Source organism: Staurois parvus, unplaced genomic scaffold (genome assembly GCF_062004578.1).
Source record: "Staurois parvus isolate SC_StPar_1 unplaced genomic scaffold, SC_StPar_1.0 ptg000207l, whole genome shotgun sequence".
Taxonomy (NCBI): domain Eukaryota; kingdom Metazoa; phylum Chordata; class Amphibia; order Anura; family Ranidae; genus Staurois; species Staurois parvus.
Window position 1 is genome coordinate 8859149 of NW_028318003.1, and position 26619 is coordinate 8885767.

The 26619-nt window shown below is 42.1% G+C and overlaps 2 protein-coding genes across 25 annotated transcripts in view; one reads left to right on the forward strand and one right to left on the reverse strand.

Moving 5' to 3' along the window:
• Positions 1-26619, reverse strand: part of LOC149461272 (FXYD domain-containing ion transport regulator 6-like) — a 111360-nt gene that overhangs the window by 50237 nt on the left and 34504 nt on the right. The window lies entirely within an intron of this gene.
• The window catches only part of LOC149461273 (uncharacterized), a 128963-nt gene that overhangs the window by 9063 nt on the left and 93281 nt on the right, over positions 1-26619 (forward strand). For 4 of the 23 annotated variants that reach the window (XR_016312899.1, XR_016312897.1, XR_016312898.1 and 1 more), the window contains exon 2: positions 21779-26328. Coding sequence is in view for 2 of the 23 variants with exons in the window: in XM_089678620.1 (XP_089534746.1) it covers positions 21873-21911; positions 26238-26328 (130 nt within the window). In the remaining 21 variants the exon portion in view is untranslated. The remainder of the gene's footprint in view (positions 1-21778; positions 26329-26619) is intronic. The other 19 variants (XR_016312911.1, XM_089678620.1, XM_089678619.1 and 16 more) reach the window with 12 other exon arrangements.

The window sequence follows — 26619 nt, forward strand, 5'->3', positions numbered from 1 at the left end:
CACTCACAAATACTGTATTTAGTGTGTAAGGTGTAACAATGGCTTGCAGTGTGAAGAGTTTTCTTCCCCTGCAATGGCCAGTGGCTGAGCTGCAGTTGTTGGCATCCAAGCATCTGCTGCAGGTGTGGCCAGTCAGAAGATAATTCCAGTGTTTTTTGCTTCAGTCAGTGCCGCAGTAGTTCCTTGAGCACTACAAGCTGACAGCCACATAGGCTGTCGGGATTTGTACTTCATTCATTCACAGAACACTGTGAATGAATGACATGGACATGTGGGCGGAGCGTTTCTTTTAAATTGTGACAGCTAGCCTGGAGGAGAAGATCCCCCACTAGCTGTCACAACGGGAAGCAGGGAGGTGTGGGGGCCAGTCCTGAATATGTAACATGTTATGAAAGGTGAACTTATCCTTTATTGTACTCTTTTTGCAGAAAAGAAAAATCTTGCTATCTGTCCTAGATCAGACATTACCTCAGCCTCCAATTTTTTTTGTCTAAAAAACTCCTCCATTACTTCCTCGACAGCCTTTATTTTGGGAAAATGATTAAGACTATATAGTGTATTGACACCTTTATACACCTAAAATGAACAAGTTGCACTTTTGGTGTCATTAATTGTTAACTGCTCTCCAAATGCAATGGAAAACACATTTTATCATGTAAAAAAATGAGCCACAAACAGCAAAATGCGCAGTAGCAAATGTGCAAACCACAACACTCCAAAATGTCCCATGAGCTACTTTGCCACGTGTAGAACAGTCCTTTGAAATCAATGGGCTGCCCAATGCATGTTGTGGGAAAAATTAACCAAAAACCATGCATTCCCACTTCGCTAGATGTGAATGGGGCCTGAAAGTGAAATTGTTGTGCTTGCACAAGAACAATAAGGCTCCATTCACATCTGTGCATTTCCGAATGCATACCAAACTGCATAGAAAACACACGTTTTGGAAACACGATGCAAACGCGCATCACACATGCAGTGCAATTAAGTGTTAATGGCACCCCAAGTGCAGGCAGCAGGCGTGTGTCTGCAGTGCAACAAATGCGCTGCAAGTGCACCAAAAACGCGGTTAAAAGACATGCTTTGCTCCATTCTAAGAAAAAGTTCTGTAGCCTCTTTGTGGCGTAGGTCGCACATAGGGCAGCCCATTTAAGTGAATGGGATGTCCTATGAATGACGAGCAAAAATGGTCCAAAACGTAAAATAAAAAAAAAATTGAGTTCCCATTATGTGAATGTGTGAAAAGGACCTGACAGCTGAGTGTCTCCATCCATTCCCTATGTAACCTGATTTTACAATCTCTGTTCAATTTCCCTTAGATTTACTAAAGCTATGGAATAGGAGGACCCAACTGAACAATCTCTTCAATGTGTATCAAATCAGACAGTCTTTTACACTACATAGCTGCAGGGCTGTATGTACCACAAGGCAAACAAGGCACTTGCCTAGGGCGGAATTTTTCAGGGGGGCAGCACCTTCCCCCAGAAGAAGGGATGTGAGTAGGGACACGTGCACCATGGGAACCAGGTGGGATCCGAGAGAGGCTGTGGGCTGCTTGATGGTGTATTTAGAGCCTGACTCTTGTTTCTGGGGATATACAGAGATGTGAAGATGAGTGGGGGAGTAGTCAAAGGCTCTCCCGGGTGGGGGGCAGGGGTGTTGTTGGTCAATATCAGGCTCTCTCAGGGAGGGGGAAGGAGGGGGTGATGTTGGTCGATGTCCGTGGGGGGCAGACGATTTTTGTGTTGCCTAGGGCAGCACAAAACCTAAATACATCACTGCATAGCTGATGGCAGATGTAAAGGAGACTGTACAATCAGATTGTACAACAAAGTGGGTGGAAATAAACCAAGAGGGGGTATAGCAATGAGGGATGTGTGGTCCAGACTGGTAATGCACACCCTATTATTCCCTATTCAGTGCTGCAGCAAGGCAGTGCATGATGGGAGGTGACCTACAGAAAATGATAGAAGTAGAAAGAAATTTAAAAAAAGTGAAAACAGAAATGTGAAAGCTTTCGTGGATGAGGTATATGAGAGATAAGCATATTGGGATGGCTGGGGCAGAAATAACATTTGAAAATGCTTCTATTTATTCTAAAAAGTGAAATTCTGCTTGAAAAGGTGAACTTAGCCTTTAATACGAGTCGAGGGACCTATCACATACATGTGTTAAGTGCCCAACCCGACCATGCCTGCCCTTCCTGCTCACCTCCTTCATTTAGAGAAGCTGTACTATAGCTTCCATCAATGAAAGGCAATCTGTGAATGGAGAATGGGTGGATGAGTGAAAGGTCCGCCTCCTACATTCATAGAGCACTTTTCATTGATGGAAGCAAATATGGCTTCTATGAATGGAGGAGGGGTGGCAGAAAGGGCAGACATAGTCAGGAACTCTTGACAAGTCCATGCAAGAGAACCCTTGGCCCTAATAACCCAATTGCATCAGAAAATTATTGGGGTGGGGGGAAATCAGAAAAACAGTGGATTTCAACTAAAACCTCATCCAGCAGCATAAACGACAGTCCTCATTGATTGGAAGCATTATCTCTTTAAAAAAAAAACAACTTTTTGACTAAACTTAGGCTTTTCATGAAGCTAAGTGTTTTCTCACCCAGAAGAGGACTGACACTGGATCACAGAGCGGAGAGTCTTATGAGGGACAGCTCTGGGGGAAAAGTGAGTATTGCAAAAATAGAAATAGATTATTTTTAATTTAAAGCTAGAACTGGGCTTTAAAGGTAAAACTGCTGGGCCTATACCTTTGTGCGTATGTTTTCTAGCATGTGTACTATAATTGTTTAATTGAACCATAAGCACCCCACTGGTTAAATTGCATTTCTTAAGGTGGGCACAGACATAGCAAATTTTATTTGTTTCCAAACCCTGCCCTGCAGGGGTCCCTCCTTTCTTCTTACATCTTTTGAAGAACAGAATCCTTTGTTTTATTTGAGAATACAAACACCCCAGTGCCCCTATCCACCCAAATTTCACAATTGTCTATGCTTCATGCAATTTCTGATATCCCATTATGTGTGCTCTTATAACTCTCAAACTGTAAACCAGTTGCCACAAATGGTCTACTTTGGCTTCCATGCAAATTACGCCCTTCAACTTTGAGCCCCTTAATGTTACACAGCCTGAAAACATGGGATTCTGTTTGGTACTTGGTAATCCTTGTGTCCCCCTTTATACCTCTTTTACCCGTTATTTCCTCTAGGAATGGAACAGTCTAGAGCATTTTCCTGGAAGACCACTCACGGCATTACGCAGGTACAACATTCCCTATCCACCCGCACCTTTCCATCATGGGTGGCTCTTCAAGAAACACAAGAGGCCCCATTGTTGGAATTTTTCCAATATTGCCAGTTGCCTACTTTGGCACTGGATATTGTCTCTTTGTCACACTTAACATATCCTTTTCGCAAAACAAACTGTAAACATGTCTGTCAACACTCTTTTGGGTCCCCTGGCCTTATTTCTACTCTTTATGCCTCTTTAACCAACCAAACACCCTCAGGACTACTGTACTATGTGGCACAGTGTGAGGGAGACCTGAGGATTTCAGTAGACCCAGTGGAATGGAGTAGGGCCTAGTCAACAAAAGCAAAATGTTCCTTTAATACTGTCCCCCTTGAGGCTGAATATAAAGTGCTGATGCGGTGGTACTGGGTTCCTGCTCGGATAGCCCATGCAAACCGCAGATCTAGTGATATACATTAGATGCTTTAGGAATTGTAGCCAGCAAGGGGTTGTCTTACATATTTGGTGGTCGTGTCCATGGTCAATTGCTTTCTTGTCCAGAGTCTATGGTCTGTTACATACTCTGTTTCACCTGGCAATTTGTAAGAACACCAAGTTATTATTACTGCTTCAATAGTGGGCACTTTTACCCTCTTCCTGCCCAGGCAAATTTTCAGCTTTCAGTGTTGTCGCACTTTGAATGACAATTGCACGGTCATGCAACACCGTACCCATACAACATTTTTATATTTTTTCACATAAATAGAGCTTTCTTTTTGTTTCTCTCATAAAATGTTTCAAATAAATAACATTTCTTCATAAATTTAAGTCAAAATGTATTCTGCTATATTTCTGTGGTGAAAATAACCCAAATTAGTGTATGTTATTTAGTCTGTAGGAAAGTTATAGAGTCCACAAACCATGGTATATATCTGACAATTGATCAATCTTGATGTACTGTGAGTGGCACCTTCTGACAGGATGTCATATGACGTCCAATCAGAAGGAGGAATGTCCCGCCCGGCCGTCAATCAGCTATAGGTTAAGGGAGGGGTGTCAAACTGGCGGTCCTCCAGCTGTTGCGAAACTACAATCCCATCATGCCTCTACCTTTCGGAGTCATGCTTGTAACTGTCAATCTTGCAATGCCTCATGGGACTTGTAGTTTGGCAACAGCTGGAGGGCTGCCAGTTTGACACCTGTGCGTTAAGGTGTTAATATTATTATACAGGATTTATATAACTCCAACAGTTTGTGTTTTACAATGTAAAGAGGGCAATACAATTACAATACAGTTCAATACAGTAGTCATGGAACTTACAGTCTAAAATTATCTCTACTACATTGCTCCATATCAGGCCTCTGTATCTATCAACAGAAATTGGCTTCCTAGTTATTTTTGGTCTGCTTATTGGACCATTGGTCAGGTCTGGAGGAAACCAACTGTCTCCTTTCAAGTAGTGAAAGATTGTATGACCACCTTAATGGTCAATAAACAGATGTAAAGTATTTTAAATGGCTCCCACTAAAGTTTCTGAAAATTTGGGAACCTTGGATCGATTATTAAGTGTTCTTGCATGCCAAGACCACTTACTGTTATCTCATTTAGATATTCTTATTATTATAGCCAAATTTACCACCCTAACTCCTCCCACAGTTTTTACACTACATAGATAGTAATATACCGAAACGTGCAGATTGTTCCCGATTGGTGTGCTATTACTTTATGGAACGTTTCGCCAAATGGTTCACGAAATATCTGCGTTTTTGTGGTGAAATCGGTCCCATAGGAATGAATGGCGCAATGTTCAAAACTAGAGTGGGAGCTGACAAAATCTAGAGTGTGAGCTGAAGAATCAGGACATGATTTCTGAACTGCCATCGCTCCCTCATTTTCAAGACACTCCACCCAGTTACTCTGCCCACTCCAGTTGTAGACTACTGGTGGAGGCAAGAACACTTCACACAATTTCCCCAGAAATTGTAGCTTTTCTAGTTCTTTTTCTTCTTTGCACCCTGTCAGTTTTGTCTATTTATAGTTGATACCTGAGACGGTTTTGAGTATGGTTGCAATGATACCGTTTTTTTATCAGCGAATACGAGTACCGATACTTGTACTCAAGTACTCGCCAATATCGATTACCGATACCATTGCTGTGCAATTTGAGCAAAATGAATAGCTCAAAGCGCACTGTAAATCGCACTGCACCCACAGTGATTCAAACAGGAATTGGACCGCTTTCCTGTTCAAATCACATGCAATTCTTTCTGGTGCAATTAAAGTCCATTCATTTTGTGTGGGCTCAAATCGCACTGCAAAGGTACAGCAAAAGTATGAATACTCGTGCAAATGCATAGTATCGGCGCCGATACTAATGCCGGTATGTGTGCTACCCTAGTCTTGAGTCTATGGTACCCCTTTCCCTCCCTTCTTTCTATTCCTCTTTCTCACTTTATTCTTATTTTCATAGGTTCCTTCACACTCTTTCTGGTTGCAACAATTACTGGGAAGCCTGCTTTTCTGCAGCTAGCTGAATTATACATTTTTGGTAGTTGAATCAAACTCTGTACAGCCGACTGAACATTACAATGTTTATAATTTGTTACAACGTGTATTTGGTATTCTGTGTAATTTCTTAGCCCCCTGTGTGGCAAACTTGGAGCTTGTTATGTTTTGGAAAACTAAACTAAAAAGTATTGAAAAAAATATTTCTTTGGATCAGCAGGGACTTGCTGAAGTTCGGTCTGTGTGCGGCCCTCCCTGTTAGACAGAAGTCAATTGTTAGATCGACTTATGTTTATTGGCCAGGCTGGAGGACTTGTATCGATCAGCGGCTGCAGCCACTGATCAGTGTATTCAGTGTAACAATGTCACAGTGGAGATTATTCCCCCATCCACCTCACTTTTGTGGATGGGGGAATCTGTTCCTAGAATTGTCAAAATATATATATGTGGTGAGGCTGCATATGCAGCAGTGAGATAAAAAATATACAGGTGAAACTCGAAAAATTAGAATATCGTGCAAAAGTTCATTTATTTCAGTAATGCAACTTAAAAGGTGAAACTAATATATGAGATAGACTCATTACATGCAAAGCAAGATAGTTCAAGCCGTGATTTGTCATAATTGTGACGATTATGGCTTACAGCTCATGAAAACTCCAAATCAACAATCTCAGAAAATTAGAATATTACATGCAATCAATTAAACAAGGATTGTACATAGAACAATATCGGACCTCTGAAAAGTATAATCATACATATGTACTCAGTACTTGGTTTGGGCCCCTTTTGCAGCAATTACTGCCTCAATGAGGCGTGGCATGGAAGCTATCAGCCTGTGGCACTGCTGAGGTGTTATGGAAGACCAGGATGCTTCAATAGCGGCCTTCAGCTCTTCTGCATTGTTCGGTCTCATGTATCTGATCTTTCTCTTGGCAATGCCCCATAGATTGTCTATGGGGTTCAGGTCAGGCGAGTTTGCTGGCCAATCAAGCACAGTAATCCCACGGTCATTGAACCAGCTTTTGGTGCTTTTGGTAGTCCTGCTGGAAAATGAAGTCAGCATCCCCATAAAGCTCGTCTGTGGAAGGAAGCATGAAGTGCTCCAAAATCTCCTGGTAGATGGCTGCGTTGACCCTGGACTTAATGAAGCACAGTGGACCAACACCAACAGATGACATGGCTCCCCAAATCAACACAGATTGTGGAAACTTCACACTGGACTTCAAGCATCTTGCAGTGTGTGCCTCTCCATTCTTCCTCCATACTCGGGGTCCTTGGTTTCCAAATGTGCTCTCATCAGAAAAGAGGACTTTGGACCACTGAGCAACAGACCAGGTCTGTTTTTCTTTAGCCCAGGTAAGACGCTTCTGATGTTGTTTGTTGTTCAGAAGCAGCTTGACAAGAGGAATACGACATTTGAAGACCATGTCCAGGATCCGTCTGTGTGTGGTGGGTCTTGATGCACTGACTGCAGCCTCAGTCCACTCCTTGTGAAAGTCCCCAACACTTTTGAATGGCCTTTTCCTGACAATCCTCTCCAGGCTGCAGTCATCCCTGCTGCTTGTGCACCTTTTTCTTCCACACTTTTCCCTTCCACATAACTTTCTATTAATGTGCTTTGATACAGCACTTTGGGAACATCCAACTTCTTTTGCACTTACCTTTTGAGGCCTTCCCTCCTTATGGAGGGTGTTAATGATGATTTTCTGCACAACTGTCGGGTCAGCAGTCTTTCCTATAATTGTGATTCCCACTGAACCAGACTGAAAAACCATTTAAAGGCTCAGGAACCCTTTGCAGGTGTTATGGCTTAATTAGCTGATTAGAGTGGGACACTTTGAGCCTAGAATATTGCACCTTTTCACAATATTCAAATTTTCTGAGATTGTGGATTTGGGGTTTTCATGAGCTGTAAGCCATAATCAACACAATTATGACAAATCACGGCTTGAACTATCTTGCTTTGCATGTAATGAGTCTATCTCATATATTAGTTTCACCTTTTAGGTTGTATTACTGAAATTAATTAACTTTTGCACGATATTCTAATTTTTCAAGTTTCACCTGTATACACCAAGAGGTCACCACCCTACAAAGGAGTATGCAAAAGAAGGAGAAGAAAAACAGGGAAATCTACATTACAAATAGATATATATAAAATACATTACAATTTTTATTCAAACAAGATATAATAACAAGTTATAATACAAAGATCATAATGTATGAGTTACACTTGTTAAAGGCGAAAAATGACAAGTTTCACGGTAACAACCGCTTCTTTAGACTTTTAAGCTCAAGTGTGCCAAATATTTCTATGAATAGAAAATATATATGTAAAATCCATTTATTGATATATTGTCTTAGATTCTATGATTTGTACCTAGGCATGTAAATGTTTTCAAAGCCATCTACAACTCTGCCCCCAACTACATCACCAACCTGGTCTCAAAATATCAACAAAACCTCTCTCTTCGATCCTCCCAAGACTTTCTGCTCTCTAGTTCCCATGTCACCTCCTCCCATGCTCGCCTCCAGGATTTCTCCTGAGCTTCTCCCATCCTATGGAACTTCCTTCCTCAATCTGTCCAGCTATCTCCTAATCAAACCATTTAGACGATCCCTGAAAGCCTTTCTCTTTAAAGAAGCCTATCCTGCTTCTACCTAGTAAACTGCCATTTATTTCCTCCATCAGCTCATCCCCCCACAGTTATTACCTTTTGTATCAATCAACCCTTCCTCCTAGACTGTAAGCTCTGATGATCAGGGCCCTCTGTTTCCTTTTGTACCAAATTGTATTGTAACTGTAATGTCTGCCTTCATTTTGTAAAACGCTGCACACCACTAAGCAACTTATTCACACCCTGGTTATCTCTCACCTTGACTATTGTAACTCCCTCCTCATTGGCCTACCTCATCACAGTCTATCCCCTCTTTAGTCTCATGAATGCTGCTGCCAGACTCATCCACCTTACTAAACGTTCTGTATCTGCCATCCCTCTCTGCCAATCCCTCCACTGGCTTCCCGTTGCCCAATTAATAAAATTCAAAACATTAACAATAACATATAAAGCCATTTATAACTCTGTCCTAAATTACATCACCCATCTTGTCTCCAAATATCACCCAACCGTCCTCTCCACTCCTTCCACGACCTCCTGCTCTCTAGCTCCCTTGTCTCCTCCTTCCATGCTCGTCTCCAGGACTTCTCCAGAGCCTCCTCCATCCTCTGGAACTCTCTACCCCAATCTATCCGACTGTCGCCTATTCTGTCCATTTTTAGGCAATCTCTCTCTTCAGGGAAGCCTATCCTGCCTTCAGCTGATAACCAAATCTTCTATTCCTTCTATCAGTTCATCCCGCACAGTTATTACCTTTTGTACCACCAGCCCCTCCCTCCTAGATTGTAAGCTCCAAGGAGTAGGGCCCTCCTAAACCTCTTGTATTGAACTGTATCATTTCTGTATTGTCTCCCTTTATATTGTAAAGTGCTGAGCAAACTGTTGGTGCTATATAAATCCTGTATAATAATAATAATAATAATACATGCACCGATAGGTCACCTAGATTTCCCTGTTTTTCCTCTCCTTTTTTTGCGAATCTGTTCGTACACTAACTGTATATACCCAGCTTTAGCCATCTCAGTATTCATATCCCACCCAGAAGAGGACTGGTGCTGGACCACAGAGTGGTGTATCCATGGGGGGGGGGGGGGGGGCAGCACCAAGAATAAGGTGAGTATTGCACCATAGGATGGTTTTTTTTTTAATTTGAAAAAAGTGTCTGAAAAATAAATTATCTTTAATTCAAAGCAAGAATTGGGCTTTAAAAGTTAAATCTGCTAAACCCTGTCTGAGCACGTTTGCTGGCACGTGTACAATGATTTAATTAAGCTACGGGCAACCCACTGGACAAATTTGATTTCCTCGCCATCTCGGTATCAATGGGATCATTAATAGTCCCTTAAATAGAAAAGTAACTTAATTGCAGTATGTGTGTTTACTTCAAGTGATAGTGAAACAGCAGAAAAAGAAATATGGAGCGCTCTTCCTTCATGTGTATATGGAGCACTGTAGACTCTGTGTTGGCTCCCTATAGTCTTTCCCAGCCAGAACACAGAACCCTTAGGTACACGTCTGATTCGCCATCTATGTGTCTGTGTGAAGATGTGGTGCTTGAACATCCCATCTCTATAGCAACAAAGGGAGGAAAGGCTGCTATGGCAACAGAGGGTGTGTCACTCAGACAAAACAAACAAGAATTGTCTCCCAGCATCCTCTCTGTCAGATGAACTCAGTGCTCTACACTACAGTGAATGGAGTTGAAATACATTCTGCTGCACACAGTGGCGTGTTGCTGTATCAGGCCAAGCCGTGTATTAAACCATCATTTCAGCATGCTTCCCATGTAGGAATGCTGCCCACTGCTGACCCTGACATTGCAGTACTGGATACATTCAAACATGTGCAAACACATGACAGAAAGCAGCCATCATTTCACCCTACAAAGTGTACTTGGTATTCATGCGCACATTTTGTTTCTCCTTTTACAACGGGTGGAACAAAAAGTAACAAAAAAAAGTAAAAGGAAGGAAAAAAACCCCAAAACAAAACAAAACAAAAAATCAGCAAACAATATGTCTAGCCTCATATGATTAGCTGGGTAAATTAAAGCTGAACCAGGCGGACTGACCATTTGGAAACTCGGGCACTGCCCGAGGGCCCAGGGTCAGTAGGGGGCCCCATGAGATGCCCCTGGTACCTTTTTCATAGGCTTTTTTGAGTTTGAGCAAGGACACAGGGGCCCCATGATTCCCTATTGCCCAGGGGCCCCATGAGTTGTCAGTCCGCCCCTGAGCTGAACCCTTCCCTTCAGTCTCGCACAGTTGTACCGGCTCCTCTTCTGTGCTGAAATTGCTTTCTCTGATCTCACTGCACACTGTGGGCTTCTTGCAGTGTGCATTAGAAGCTGTGGCAAGTTAGACAGCCTGTCTCATTTCCTGGCTGGAGGACAGCCAGCATCATCTAGCTCTTTTCCACTCCTGACTGACTGCTTGCCTTTTTCATTCATTTGATTTCAGTTCTTTCAAACATGGAGGCTCAGCATTACCTGTAAGTGTTATTTTGGGTGGTCTGCATGGAAATGCAGCCTGCCTAGGAACACCCATCAAGGCAAAATTCCTCCGCAGAGCTAGCCCACTGCGTGCATCAGGACCAGGGGTGGATTGACCATTTGGAAACATCTCATGGGGCAGTAGGGTGCCCCATGAGATGCCCCTAGTACCTTTTTCATAGGCTTTTTTGAGTTTGGGAAGGACACAGGGACCCCATGATCCCCAATTGCCCAGGGGCCCCATGAGTTGTCAGTCTGCCCCTGATCAGAACTGAGGAATACTGAAGCAGGGCGCTATGATGTTTTGAGGAAGTTATGTACAGCATTTTTCTGGCCCCTCCCACCAGCTGTGATCTACCTGCATTGCACAGAGAAGCACAGAGACTTAATGATGACACCAATGGGTCTAAAATAAGGTCTATATTGAAAACACATTATTATTTTTTATTCCATTAGCATGTTGAGCAGAGGGAGGGAAGAACCAGGAAACCAAACCATAGGCAGATTAAACTTTAGCTTTAAGGAACATTCAAAATTGTGTTTTGGGTGGAGTCTGGATAACCCAATGGCTTCCTATATTCCTTAGGAACTCTAAGATCTCCCCACTGTAGATCCTGCCTATTCCACTATATGTCTTCTGCAATGTGTTTTTTCCCAGATATTTGTACTAGTTCGCCTTTGGCAAACAAATTAAATGTTATATATATATATAAATATATATAAAAAAAATTGGGGGGAGGGGGGGGGTGAAGTAAGAAAGTGTTGAAGCCCATTTCACCATCTGCTGGTGTCCTGTTGGGGAGATTTCCATCTACTGTCATGTAGACATAGGAATTCCCCTTTAGGCAATTGTAATTGGTGTCCCCATTGGCACATATCCTCTTTATTGACAATGGTCCACAGGACAAATAGAGAGGTGAAGCTCCCCAGTGTCATGGGGGACACAGAGAGCAACAAAAACCTAACAGAGGGTCTGACCTTTCCCACTCTATCCAAAAGTGAAACAAATATTTTGTGTTTAGATACACCTTAAAACTTTGGAGAGATGTGGATTGTCTATGCAGACCTGGGAACTCAACATCAAGTGCCTCCTCCACCAGCACCAGAACTGAGATATACCCAAGATGTGTTCCTTTTATTTTGGACTCTTCAGGAGTCTGAAGAATTTAGTGTCTGAATCTATGATTATGGAGCCCAGTTATAAAGCCTTAGGTTTGGCCTTGCTTTGTCCATGCTGCTGCTTAAAACACAGATGTGTGCATTACTTACATGTTCAGTGAAGCATGCGAAACTCAATTTATTTCAATAAAGAGGAAAAAATGTGTTGGCAGGAGGAGAGCTCAATCATATGACCTGTAAAATAATGTGATTTATCCTTCAGTCATGGATCATTGTTACTTAGTTACATAAATTCCATCTAGTTCAATTAATATATAAAATAAATAAATAAATTGTAAACCTTCATATACAGTACCCTATGCCCAGAGATGATCCAGAGGAAGGCAAAAAAAAACTTGTTCACGCAGGTGGCCAGGAAGGGTGGTAAATACATTGCGCTACAGTTTTACCACCTAAAGGAGAACATGCTCAGGGATGTACACATGCTATGGCTTTCATGCTTTGCACGGCTGCAGCAAAATAATGCCCCTGTTGCATTTGACAGGCAGTATCATCACCAAACATGACCCAGTCAAGTGATTGAGGCTGTGCCACAACCACCCTGCTAGCACATAGTGCAGGCTTTTCAAGGTTAAAGCAGGTGGTGAGGAGGTGATCACCTGCAAGCTGCCTGCCAACCACCCTCTGAAAAGCAACCAACCACAAATTGCTTTTCAGAGGAGAGGAGAAGGCTGTGGTTTGTGTTGACGAACCCCTAAAGCATGGTCCAGTCTGATCCACTAGGGATAAACAAAAGCCTTCCTGATCTCCTAAGGCAGTGGTCTCCAAACCAAATGCGGCCCTTTGCCTGCCTCTGTCCGGCCCTTGGCATATTATTCCTCCCACTAATACCAACAAGGAGGCACCACTTCTTCCACTGGCACCAACTATAGGGCATTTATCCTTCAACTGACATCAACGATGAGGCTCAATTCCTCCCACTGATATAAACAATTAGATACTATTCCTCCAACTAATACCAAGGATGGGCACTATTCCTTCCTCTGATACCAATGATGGGGCACTATTCATTCCACTGACACCAATGACGGGGCACTATTCCTCCAACTGACACCAAGGATGGGGCACTATTCCTCCCACTGACACCAGTGATGGGGCACTATTCCTCCCACTGACACCAATGATAGGGCACTATTCCTCCCACTGACACCAATGATGGGACCCTATTCCTCCTACTGACACCCATGATGGGACACTATTCCTCCCACTGACTCCAATGATGGGGCGCCATTCCTTCCACTGTCACCAATCATGGGGCACCATTCCTCCCACTGTCACCAATGATGGGGCACCATTCCTCCCACTGTCACCAATGATGGGGCACTATTCCTCCCGCTAATACCAATGATGGGGCACTGTGCCTCCAACTAATACCAATGATGGGGCACTATTCCTCCCGCTAATACCAATGATGGGGCACTATTCCTCCTATTCCCCACCTTCCACTGACTACAAGCACTATGTCATTTTTACTCCTACTGATGCTGGGACATTTTCTACTCCCACTGGCCACTCCAGCCCTCCTAAAGTCTGAAAGACAGACAGTCAACCGGCCCTTTGTTTAGAAAGTTTGGAGACCCCTTTCCTAAGGCAATGACATATTTCCTGGATCAACAATCTCTAGTGTTATTACTTAACCCCTTGGTGCCGGCGCCTCCCGACCCTTTAAGGGTTTCAGAAGCCGGGAGGCAGGGCGGGGTTTTAGGGTCATGTGACCGCCGTGATTCACTGTCACGGCGGTCACATGATCGGGAAAGATCCCTATCGCAAGAGGAGATTGGGAACTTTCCGTCAGTACCGGACATGTGTGCTGGGAGCGCTCAGGACACGCACTCTCAGCACATTTGTTTTTCTTAATTGCACGCAAGTGTGTGGCCGCTCGGCGGCAAGGCCCAGACACTGGGAGGCCGCACATTTGCCTGCTGTCGGCGCCAAGAGGTTAAACAAGGTTTTAGTTTTCCCATGACGTGGTGGAACGGAGTTGCATCACCTCCAGCACTGACCCTGTGTTTACTGCCATCTACTGTCACTTGTAAACACAGAAGCCTGGCTTCTGTGTTTACAAGTGACTGCACCTCTCTGTCCCCCCTGCCCCTGCACTCAGGGTGGGACAATGAAGGAGCAGCTGCCAGGGCAGTGAGTTCCTAGTGAGTTCCTGCGCCTGTTCTCTGACAAAAATTCATGCATGCTAACTAGAACTATGGAACACCACAGGCTCCACACCATGATGGCATGTAACATGCAGATGTAATGTAGAGTACAACACTGCAGAGCGGTATGGTATCAGCTCTCCTGTATAAATGGACCTCTGTTGATGACTCTGCAGTTATAATTGAAAGCAGTGAGATGGTTTAGTAAATACCCTTTATTAATTGCATTACTACCGTGCTTGGGTCACATTACAGGACATTACTTGCATGGAGTTTGCATGTTCTCCCTTTGATTGTGTGGGTTTCCTCAGGGTACTCCAGTTTCCTCCCACACTAGGTAAATTAGTTCCTGTCGAAATTTGCCATAGTATCTGTAGGTATACATGTGATATAGGGACCTTAGATCGTAAGCTCCTCGGGACTCAAGAGCAGGCACTGATGCAAATGTACAATATGTAAAGTGCTATGGAAATTGTTGGTGCTATGTAAATACCTGTACAAACTGAGTAAAGGTATAGTTCAGCATGTGATGTTTAGCCCTGACAAATATTGCCCGTACGCCTGTTTCTTGGTAAATTGTACACACATTAAAAACATATTTGTTATTTGAAGAAATTGAATAAAAGTTAAAGATGAACTTCACCCTTATTGTAAAATTTACAACAAAAACACCTTTAGAAATGCTTAGTAATGGCAATCTACAAAAAGACAATTGCAGGGGTTTTATTCTATGCATATCTTATTTTTATTTCTGCTCACAGTTGCCTTTTACACTAATGGCAGATAAATCCATCTTCCTTCACTTCGGAGAACTCTAGGCCTGCCTTTGGAACATACAGTATGACAGGGCACATCATCTGAGGGGGAAGGCACTGGGGATGTAGCCTTCCCAGGATGCAATTGTGAGACCCTAGTTAGATCACCAGCACCTCACTCAATCAAAAAAGTGGAGAAAACAGTAATTGTGAGAAAAAATTAAAAATGTTTATTTACCTAATGAATGTAAGATGATTTCATATCAGCAGGCAGAGCTGCATACTGATGTGATTAAGTCCTCATGCACACTGGACGTTTTTACAGTGGCTGTTTTTGGCTTTTGACATTTTTTTCTACAGCCAGTAAACCCCCCAGCATGTTATCCTGTGTCCATGCACACATAGACCGTAATCGACGTTTTTTGGCTGGAAAAAAACCCAGGACTAGTGGGTTTCTAGAGGAGTTTTTTAGCTGTAAAAATGCTCTAACACGGCAAAACGAGGTAAACCGCCGCAAACCGGCGTTTTTAGACTTTTTTTACCCCCCAATATTTGTTTTTTTTCAGTAAAAAAAAAAAAACGGGGGTAAAACGCCACTAAACGCTAATGCATAAACACTAAAAAAAAGCTGAAAAACAGTTTTTAACGCGACTTTAGACAGCTAACGTTACCAGTGTTATCAAAATGCCCAGTGTGCATGGAGCCTTATAATGGAAGGGGAGAAAGGTCCAAACTAAGTGTATTTATGGTCTTTATACATGGGATTGGTGGATACTACCTCTGCACATATATAGGGAAAAGCTTACAGGTGATTAGAGCAGGTAGCTGCATAGAAATTAATTACATAGTTACATAGTTAGTCTGGCTGAAAAAAGACAAAAGTCCATCCAGTTCAACCATTAAAAAAAAAAAAAAAAAAGTTGTAATCCTATACCCATATAATTCATTTTATCATTGTTCACGTTGTGAATACGTTTCCAAAATTCTAATCCTGGTTTAGTCTTTTTCGATCTTAAAACCTTTACAAAACACGTAAACTTTCATAAAAAAGCCTCACACAATCTCAAACCCCTTCTTTTTTTTAATGGATGATCTACATAATAAAATGAGAGCATTCCACATTGTACATTTCCTAAATGATCAGTTCACCGAAGGTGTGGATCAGCCCTAGCCCTGCCAATCTGCCATCAGTCATTCCTTCATTTTTCTGAAATCATCGTATGCACTGACAGTAACTACTACTTGCTCCCTGCCTGTGATAAGAAGGGTTATTTTTGGCTCTTTTACATTGTGTTGATTGGCATAGAAGAGAAGAGCATAACAGATCGGGGGTGGGGTTCCAGGGCATTGTGACAGTTACAGGAATGGCAGCATCTGCTAGAGGAATGCGGAGAAATTTGAGTCCCCTTAGAGACTGGAGACAGGTGCCTCCTTGATGCAGTCTTCATGCACATCCCTTCTTATGAAGTCTGAAGGCTCTTGAAAGAAATGTGTTTAAATTTTTCATTAACTAAAAATGAAACGTGACGTTATTAATGTTGTTCTCCATTAGTAAAATGATTTTTCCAGTGTAGACATGATTTTAAATTGATCCGATGTGGTCTAAAATCTTTATAACAATAGTGTTAATGATCAATGCCCACAGATACAGCTGACTTTAAAGCAAATTCAGTGTCCCTGCAGAGCACCTGACACAGGGATTGGTTAGAAGGCTAAGAGATCATTCACAAGGGCAGCTGGGGGTGATAAAATAGGAGACTGAGCCACAGTTTTACTGAAATTATACTCCATGTTGCATTTGGGGGGCAGTACTGTTGTCAAACATGAACCATTCAAGTTGGGCCGTGCCACAGCTGTGAGTGAAATGTAAGGTACGTGGTTGTGAGCCTAGCATACACTCACCGGCCACTTTATTAGGTACACCTGTTCAATTGCTTGGTAATACAAATTGCTAATCAGGCAATCACATGGCAGCAGCTCAATGGATTTAGGCATGTGGTGAAGACGACTTGCCGAAGTTCAAACTGAGCATCAGAATGAGGAAGAAAGGGGATTTAAGTGACTGTGATCGTGGCATGGTTATTGGTGCCAGATGGGCTGGTCTGAGTATTTAAAAAACTGCTGATCTACTGGGATTTTCACTCACAACCATCTCTAGGGTTTACAGAGAATGGTCTGAAAAAGAGAAAATATCCAGTGAGCAGCAGTTGTGTGGACGACAATTCCTTGTTGATGTCAGAGGAGAATGGGTGGAGGACTGGTTGGACATGTTAGAAAGGCAACAGTAACTCATGTCAATATGGACTGAAATTTCTGAGGAATGTTTCAAACACCTTGTTGAATGTATGCCAAGAAGAATTAGGGCAGTTCTGAAGGCAAGGGGGGCCCAACCCAGTACTAGCGAGGTGTACCTAATAAAGGGGCTGGTGAGTGTATATTATTATCTAGCAGAAATGATTACTTTCAAGTAGTACACTTGTTCTTGATTTAATCTCTAGCAGAGATTTTTGGTGACTAGGGGTAATCAGTCACATTATATTATCCACTAGCAAAGATTTTTTTTCAAGCTGAAGCAATTGTGTTGTATTATTCACCACCAAAAAAATTTTCAAAGGTGAAGAAATCATATTGTGTGAACCTGATGCAAAGTGGCCCACAGTGCCCATAAGCTGCAGTGCTTCTTTTCCTCTTTTCACTGAGAACAGGAAAATATTGGACCTGTTACAAGGTGGACACAAACTGGAGGATCTCCGTGCCATGAGAATGTGTGAGGAGAAGCTCTTGGTACTGCCCCTCGGAAATTCATAAGAGAACCCATCTTAGGCTAATGTCTGATAGGTAATTTGGGGTAATTTGGGGTGGGCCTAAGTGTAATTAAGGAACCTAAGATGGTCTCAAACTTCTAGTCAGAATTGGGAATTCAACTATTTTTTGCCTCCGAGGTTACAGCTAATCAGTTTGATTGCTGGATCTTCGGACTGCCAAGAGTTGGCTCTGCCAGTAGTAGGCCAACAGAAGTAGTGGCATCAGTGGTACTACTCCTTGCAGCCAGTTACCAGAATGGCAATGCAGACCCCAGAGAGGAGGGGAGGGCTGGGAGGAGGTGCTCTGTTCTTCCTCAGATCCTGCTTCTGGCCAATGAAGACATCTGTGGCCAAAGGAAGAAGCTGACTCGGGGATGGAGCTGGATGGAGGAAAAAAAGCAGGAAAGGGGCAGGAGAAGGAAGGTAGGCCAGACTACCATTACTATCAGTTATTGTTATAGATATGCAGAATTCCCATTTTGTTTATTGTCACAGTTGCCTATTTGTTGCCCATATATTGTCACTTATACTATTTGTTGCCTGTGTATTGTCATGATTGCCCATTTGTTGACCACTTACTGTAACAATTGCCCATTTGTTGACAGTGTTTTGTTGAATTTGGTCAATGTTGTCTACCCATTGTCACAATTCTTCTATGTGTTGTCACAATTGCCAATTTGTTGCCCATGATAACAATGGTTAGGATGGCACATACGTTGACTTCGTATTTTAATGATTTATGCCTATGTATTTTCAAGTCAGTTCTGTTTGTTTGGAGGCCTGCATTACTAATATTCAATCCCCTTTATGCCTATCACCATTAAACCACAACACTTAATATCCCTAGGTTTCTCTTCAGTGCACTGCATGTACATCTATTAGGCCTGTGAATTTTATGTGGTGACTTGCCCACACCACTCTTAGCCTCTATATTTTGCAGCAGTACATGCTGTTAGAGGCACGCACCCTTTTTCCCCATTCTCAGGCTCACCAAATTCTTATAGTTCCCAGATATGGTGATCAGATTGTTTAGATTGGGTCATATAAGCCAACAGATGAAAACTGGCAACTTATACCATGATTATCAGCTACTTTGGAAATGATAATTGGTACACTTTTAAGAGGATATCCAGGGACCTACTAGTTCAGGTTTTTGGACAGTCAAACCTGCTTATCATATGTGAACCATTACCTTGTAAAACAACCAATTCATTTTAAAATAGACGCAAAAGGCAAAATACTGTATTTGTGTATACATGTAAAAAAAACCTTTGGTTTTCCTCTTCTATAAGTGATCACATGCCCTCAGCTGCATAAGGAGCTTAGAGAGCTGGGGGAGGAGAAACAGCTTCCCAGTTAATGGATATGAAAAGGGGTGTTTTTGTCACAAGTCTGGTCATTGGAGGAGAGCAGGCTGGGTTCTAGAGAACAGATCATGTTGTGCTTGCCTGCCTAGTGTGCTCAGTTTTAAATAGAAAAGCAGAGAGACTGGCAGGAAGACCAGGGATTTCACACAAAGGAAGCAATACAAAAACAACAGGATACTTTTTCACATATGCTCATAGTACAGCAAACACATATCAGGAACATGAAATGTTGGGTTTACATATTCTTTAAGTAGAGTGCAGAAATATAGAATAAAATATTTCAGAGGCTCACTCTTGCTTCTTTGATGAAAAGGGATTGTTTACTTAAAACACTGTGAATTATTTATCTGCCTTCCTTTTAGACCCGTTCACTCTATCACGTTGTGGTAACACAAAAAGTGCTGGCTGTCTGGAATCTTTATGATTTGTGGGTGTGGGGATTGCTGTTTGCCACACATGACAGATCTGCTCTCTATGCCATGCTGTATGTTGGCTATAGAGAAAACCAGCGTTGATTCCCTTATACAACAGATGTTTAAGTAGAATTGAAAGCTGCTTAAAACAGTTACTTATACTTTATGTATACTCTGGACAGGACATGGATTGGATATTGAATGACAACTAGAATAAGTAGCTAGTGACCTAGTTAACTAAGATTTATTTTTTTTTGTACCATCTGTGTTCCCACATTATTTTCTATAGACATTAAAGATACTTTCTTGCTTAGCCTATGCATTCATTTCTTCTGTATTGTTAATTGCACTTTGAGCATCTGGTAGGCATACAGTATATGTTTTGCTGAAATAGATGCAACTTCTACATACATACATACCTAACATGCACGTCAAAAACCTATGCATGCAGTATACCCCTTTTTCCACTTTATCCTGTATATATATATATATATATATATACAGTATCCATGGCATACTATATATATATATATATATATATATATATATATATATATATATATAGTATGCCATGGATACTGATTTTTATTAATTTCAAATTAAATTATAACTACAAACAAAACGTCGTCTGTGACCTCATTAGGGATTGTCACACTCTATAATTGCCCTATGCACCAACATCACAAGTAAGAGTGGATACAACCAAAATTAGGAACATATTAGAAATAGAAGGTAAATCATCTAATGAGGATACTTATTCCTATGACAACTGGCAAAGAGAAGATTTCTTTAACTGGAAAGATTTTCTCTTACTTCATGTTGTCATCAGCACAAGAAGTTAGGGGAAATTTCCCTACTGAGACACATATCAAAATTGACAGTGGTTTTATCCCTCCGCTATTCTGTTCAAAACTCAAAAACAATTGGTTTTAGCTTTATATTAAATTAAAGTGGAACTTTACCCATTACAAATTGCTAAAATATAATGTTCTTTAGCAAGGAACATACAGTACATTCCACATTGCTTCCAGCATTGTTCCCGTTTCTTCTTGCCAGAAGTTGTCATTTTGCTGAAGCCCAGAGCTCCTGAGCAGCAGTAAATCTTTAGGCTGTCAGCAGATAGGCCTCTAGTGGTCCTGATTTTCAGCACAGTGCCTAAACATAGAGAGCAACTGAGCATGTGCAGAGCAAGGTGAGACAATGTATTACTGTTCCACTTTAATTGCTTCCCCTCCACCCTATAGCAGACGTACTGCTACAGGGAGGCAGGGCTGCACAAAATCATGTACATATATGTGACTTGCATTTCTGGGTAGGGGGCGTGTGCGCGCCGCCCTACCCGCACCTCCCTACCCGCACCGCCCTACCCACGCCACCATTGTCAGCTACAGATGTCAATCACCGGGTCCCGGCTGGAGATTCCCCGCCGACACCCGGTGGTCTCCGAGAAACAGTGACAGGGGAGACACCTGTGTTTAAACAACACAGGTCTCTCTCCTGCCAGCAACAACATGCTGCTGTGTATTTCTCAGCACAGCAGAGAAATACACAGTAGCATGTTTCCCTAGTAAAACACACACAGCAGCACACCGTACAACAGCACACAGTTAACCCTTTGATTGCCCCAGATGTTAACCCCTTCCTGCCCCGTGTCATTAGTACAGTGTCAGTGCTTTTTATTAGCACTCATCACTGTATTAATGTCATTGGGATGTCAGTGGCAGTTAGTCAGTTCCCACCCAGTGTCAGTATGCCTCTTGCTGATTGCCGCCATTACTAGTATTCCAAAAATAATTTTCAGTATATATAACGCCATTTGTAGATGCTATAACTTTCATATAAACCAATTAATTTATACATATTGAGATTTCTTTTTAGCAAAGATATGTAGTAGAATACATTTTGGCCTAAATTTATGACAAAATTTGATATTAAATTTTTTTAGTGGATATGTTTTATAGCAAAAAAGTCAAAAATATTGTTTTTTTTTCCAAATTGTCAGTATTTTTTGTTTATAGTGCAAAAAATTAAAAACGCACATGTGATCACGTACCATTGAAAGAAAGCTCTATTTGTGGGGGAAAATAGGACATAAATTTAATTTATGTACAGCGTTGTATGACCGCGCAATTGTCAGTTAAAGTAATGCAGCACCAAATCGCAAAAAATGGCCTGGTCGAGAAGGGAGGTAAATCATCTGGAGGGCAAGTGGCTAAAGCATAACTAAAACTACAATTTTTCTTTTTCTTTTAGATAGAGAAGGAAGTGCTCAGAAACTCTTTTAGGTTTTGTTGCCCACCTGTGTCCTATTGCAGTAATCTGACGTCACACCGTGAATCGGGAATCCATGTTCTTTACAGGTGTGGCTGCATACTCTTCAGCACTGGTGAGCTTGTGTTCTGTCTGAACTCAGAAGTTAGTTGTATTGCTGGGCCAGTGAGCCATATTCAGGATATTCCCTGCCCCACATCTGCACAGATACACCATATCAGGCCACAAATTTCACAACCATCCCCACCTCTTTACATGCAGCTGCAAGGTGGGGAATCTCCCACCCACAACTCTTTGGGCCAGTGGGAATGTGGTCATGTAACATGTGACAGCTTCCAGCGGGCACACTGGGTTTAAACTGAGTTCTTATCCAAACCCAGTACATCCCTACTCTGCAGACTAAATAATGATTAGTTTAACACTGCGTTCAATTTCACAATGAAAGAAATTGCAGCCTTCTGGTAAAGCCAGCTGGTAGCCAACCAATGAGGTTTACTCCAAGTTCTGACTTGGAATTTTTCATCTCTGCCCTAAGCAAAAAGTGGAATTGGTCAATAATGTTTTTCAGCACTAGGAAACTACTTGTAACTTTGCTAAGGTCAGAAAGTCTATTCAACTGAACTCAAACTAAACCTCCAGCCCACTTTTTGTTATGGTTTCCATGACAAATGTGTTTAAGTCTACATTTTGCAATTAATATTTTCATTTATTTCTTGCAGAGGGTTGCTAATATGCAAAGTAGGTAATATCTAACACAGGAACAACTCTGTTGCTTGCACTGTTTTAAGGACACGACAATGCCTGGCAACCACATTAAGCATTGTTTGAAATGGTTTACCCACCTAGAAGTACAGTATTGACTGATTCCAATCATAGATTAGATTACTGTCACATAAAGAGATGCTCAATGTGCATGAAAATCTCTTTACAACCAAAAGCTGATCCAATTTTTTTAACTTATCCACACACTTTGCTGACACCACAAACAGTGGAAGGGAGTTCCACATCTTTCCCTCTCTAACCGTAAAGAACAATAAAAGATTGAACTGCTTCTCCTCCAAAGTTAATTTGTGGATACAAGTCTTTCTAGATACCTAAGATTGTAAAGTTTTTTTCCAAATGCTACAGTCACCATTCAAGCAATTGTACATCGCTATCATATCCCCTCTTAAGCATCTCCTCTCTAGGAAGAATAAGTTTAATGTTTGTAGTTGTTCCTCTTAACTGATGTCCCACAGCCTCCTTATTAGCATTGTTGCCCTTCTCTGGACTCTCTCCTACTCTCTCTTCCTTCTCTAGGCAGGGTAGTATTTACCGCAAAGCAAACAAGAAGTCTAGGGAGGAATTTTTTTCAGGGGGGGCAGTGCCGCCCCGGGCAGCAGTGATATCTGTGAGGCCGGTAACTGAGCCAGAGCTCAGAGTGGGAGTTGACAAATTGAGCGGAGGAAGGCCACGCCAGGCAAGAGGGCATCTGTGGCCATTGCAGGGTGTACATGAGATTCAGTAGGTTGGGGGTGGTCCAATCCTTGTGGGCACTCCCTGGATATGTACTGAGGATGGGGAGCATGGGCTGGGATGATTCATGACAGACCGGCTGATTGTCAGCCAGGGTGGACGGTGAGCTGAGCAGGTAGGTGGGGCATTTCCCTGCCCAAGAAATCTATCAGATCCTCATCGATTGAACTCCCCTCTGATGATGGGTGTAGTGCTGTGTATATTCTCTCTCTCTCTCTCAACAGAATTATTTCCATCTAAAAATAAAATATTATTATGTTCCACTACACTCTTTGCTCCGTTGGCTAAAATTTAGATGGAGAGGGGTGCCCAATTTAGCGTTGCCTAGGGCAGCACAAAACCAAAATACACCACTGTCTCTAGGACATTCTTCCTAAGGATCGGTGACCAAAACTGGATGGAATACTCAAGATGTGGCCAAACCAGAGTTTTGTAAAGTAGTAAAATTATAGTTTTGTCCCTTGAGTAAACACCCTTTTTAATGCATGATAGTAGTCTTCTGGCTTTGCTTGCTGTAGCTTGACATTGTATGCTATTGCTGACTCTGTCATCTACTAAAACTTCTAGATCATTTTCCATCCTGGATTCTTGCAGGGGTACTCCCCCTAACATGTAACTTGCATCCAAGTGCATTACTTTAAATTTTACTACATTGAACCTCATCTGCCATATTGCTGCCCACCATTCTATTTTATGTGGCCTACCAGACTAGAGGTCTCTCTTTTTCTGAAGAGAGCCTTTCAACTGGCCACTTAACAGCTTAACATAAGGATGATATCCCAAATACCCTCCTATATTTCTGTTCTACTAGTTCCCCACTGTATTTGGGGTGCTGGAAGAACATCCCACCAGAAAGTTTTGTTTGGGCCTTACAAGCTACTTACTACTTGTTTTTATTTTTCAGTACTTTTACAGAAAGTATTAAATGCAATACAGAAATTTTAAAGTATTATTACAAAGAGGATATTTGTCTAGTGTTCCCTGAAAAAGGATGTCCAATATGTCTATACAAATCATTTAGGCGGTGCACCTCCTACCACAGTGTCTCAAAGAGTAACATTTTGTGACTGTGCTATATAAGGTATCTATTGCAGTACCCTAACTCATATTCTCTTTTCTACAGCTCTAGGTTAGGACGTTCTGTCCTGGCAGAGCAGGAGATATGCAGCCATTCTGCTAGGTACCATTCAAGACCCGAATCACATTCACTCTCTCCATCTCCACATCCAGCCTGCTTAACTGACCATTTTTCCTGCATTTCCTGAGTTGAACTCCTGCATAAGTAAATGTGGTCTATATACAAGAGCCATTTGTATTCTTACATATATTTTGGCATGCTTTGTATATTTCTTTCTGATATATACAGGAATCCAGTGTGAAAATCTGCCTCTGTTTAGGAGCTTCCTGTAATAAAGACCGGTCGCTGCTACTCTCTCTCCTTCAGGAGAAATCTTCTTTTAGGAGAAATATTTCCCCATCCTACCCTGCCTCCACACAGAGCATGGCTGGCCCTGCCTCCTGCTCTCTGCTGGCTGTGATTGACAGCAGCAGGAGCAAATGGCTTCCATTGCTGTCTCTGAGCCTATGAGCAGGGAAAGAGCAGAGAGAGCTCAGGTAAGTATAAGGATGGGGCTGAGTGGGGAGCTACACACATAAGGTTTTCTACCTTCATGCAGAGAATGCATTAAGGTAAAAAAACCTTCAGCCTTTAGAACCACTTTAAAAGTTGTTAGGCTGATATCTTAAAGCAAGGGTCTTCAAACTATGACCCTCCATGTGTTGAGGAACTGCAAGTCCCATGAGGCCTTGCAAGACTCTGACAGCCACAAGCAAGGCTCCCAGAGGCAGATGCATGATAGGACTTGTAGTACTTCAGCTGGAGGGCCATAGTTTGGAGACCCTTGTCTTAAAGCAGTATTAAACCCAAAACCAAACATTTATTATATTGCAGCTCACCAATTCTAAGTTGTGATGACTGTATTAGTTCCCTTTTTAGGATTTATTTCTGTCATGCCTACCCTGAACACAGGTGGTCAGGCACTAGAGCTGGCTTCTGTGTTCTTCACCTATAACGGGCCACTTTCCCATAAGGCAAGTAGGCCTACCAGTACTCAGTTGCCCCCAGGACTTATACACAATGCTATAGTGCCTGGATACCACACTGGGGCAGGCAAAAACTGAACACAGCAATAACAGTTTAATAACAGTCCAGGTAAAAAGCAGGCAAGGTTCAGAGTAGTTAGGGTCCAATCCGCAGTCAAATGGCATGCAGACTTCAGGGAATAGTCGACTTCCAATCCAAGGCCAAACAGAGAAATCCAAACAGCAGAGCAGGACAGACAGACAGGGAGCTTGAGCTCATACAGTATTACACAAGCTATCACAAGCATAAGACTGCAGGCTTGGCTGGCTGAAATCAAGTTTGGTCTCCACCCAGAGACTGGCCACATCAAGTACCTTTGCAGGTGGACAGACAGACAGGGAGAGTGCATCATAGCCAAAACCAGTATGCTGGAATGTGATCAGCAGCAATGATAGAAGAGGAGTGCTACACGACACTGGCACTTTCTTCTATTTTCATCTGGTGATTCAGCCAGCAAGTCTGTTTTTTTTCACAAAAGAACAAGCTCTCCAAAGAATGTATCAGTTTACAGGGACAATCCATTTACTGGCAGGGGTGATTAAAATGATGAGCTTGTATTTATTTATTTATTTATTTATTTATGTATGTAAAACCGTTATCCCAAAAAGGGGGAAACAACCTGTTTGCTGTGACTGATTATAAACTATTAGCTAGAGTTTGGCTTTAATTTGTTATTCTATTAAAATCTGCTAATTCATTTACCATCACCCTTCCCCTAGACTGACAATACTGCTGTCTGCTGTGTCTTCTGTGCTCATTCCTCCAGAGTTATGTCTTACACAGGAGGTGGTTGAGTGGCCAGATCAACGGGTGAATACAGAGGGAAGAAAGCCAAAGAAAAGAAAACTGATGCAGCCACCACATCCAACGACTGGTAAGCTGCGATATAATACATTTTTTTGGTTTTAGTTTAATACTGTTTTTTACAATTGTTAAGAGGAGAAGTAGAGTTATTGTAAATTATGCATTGGCTCCCTCTAGTAGCAAATCTACAAAGTGCTGTATTTAATACACTAAAGATTTTTAATAGTAATGCTGGAAATACATGTATGGATTTTCGTCTGAGAATTTTCGCTTTAAGAATATTCGTTTGATTTTCTAGCCGGTAGTGGGGTCAAATCAATGTTCATTTTCTACTGCAGTGACGGGAAAATTCGAAGGGGCA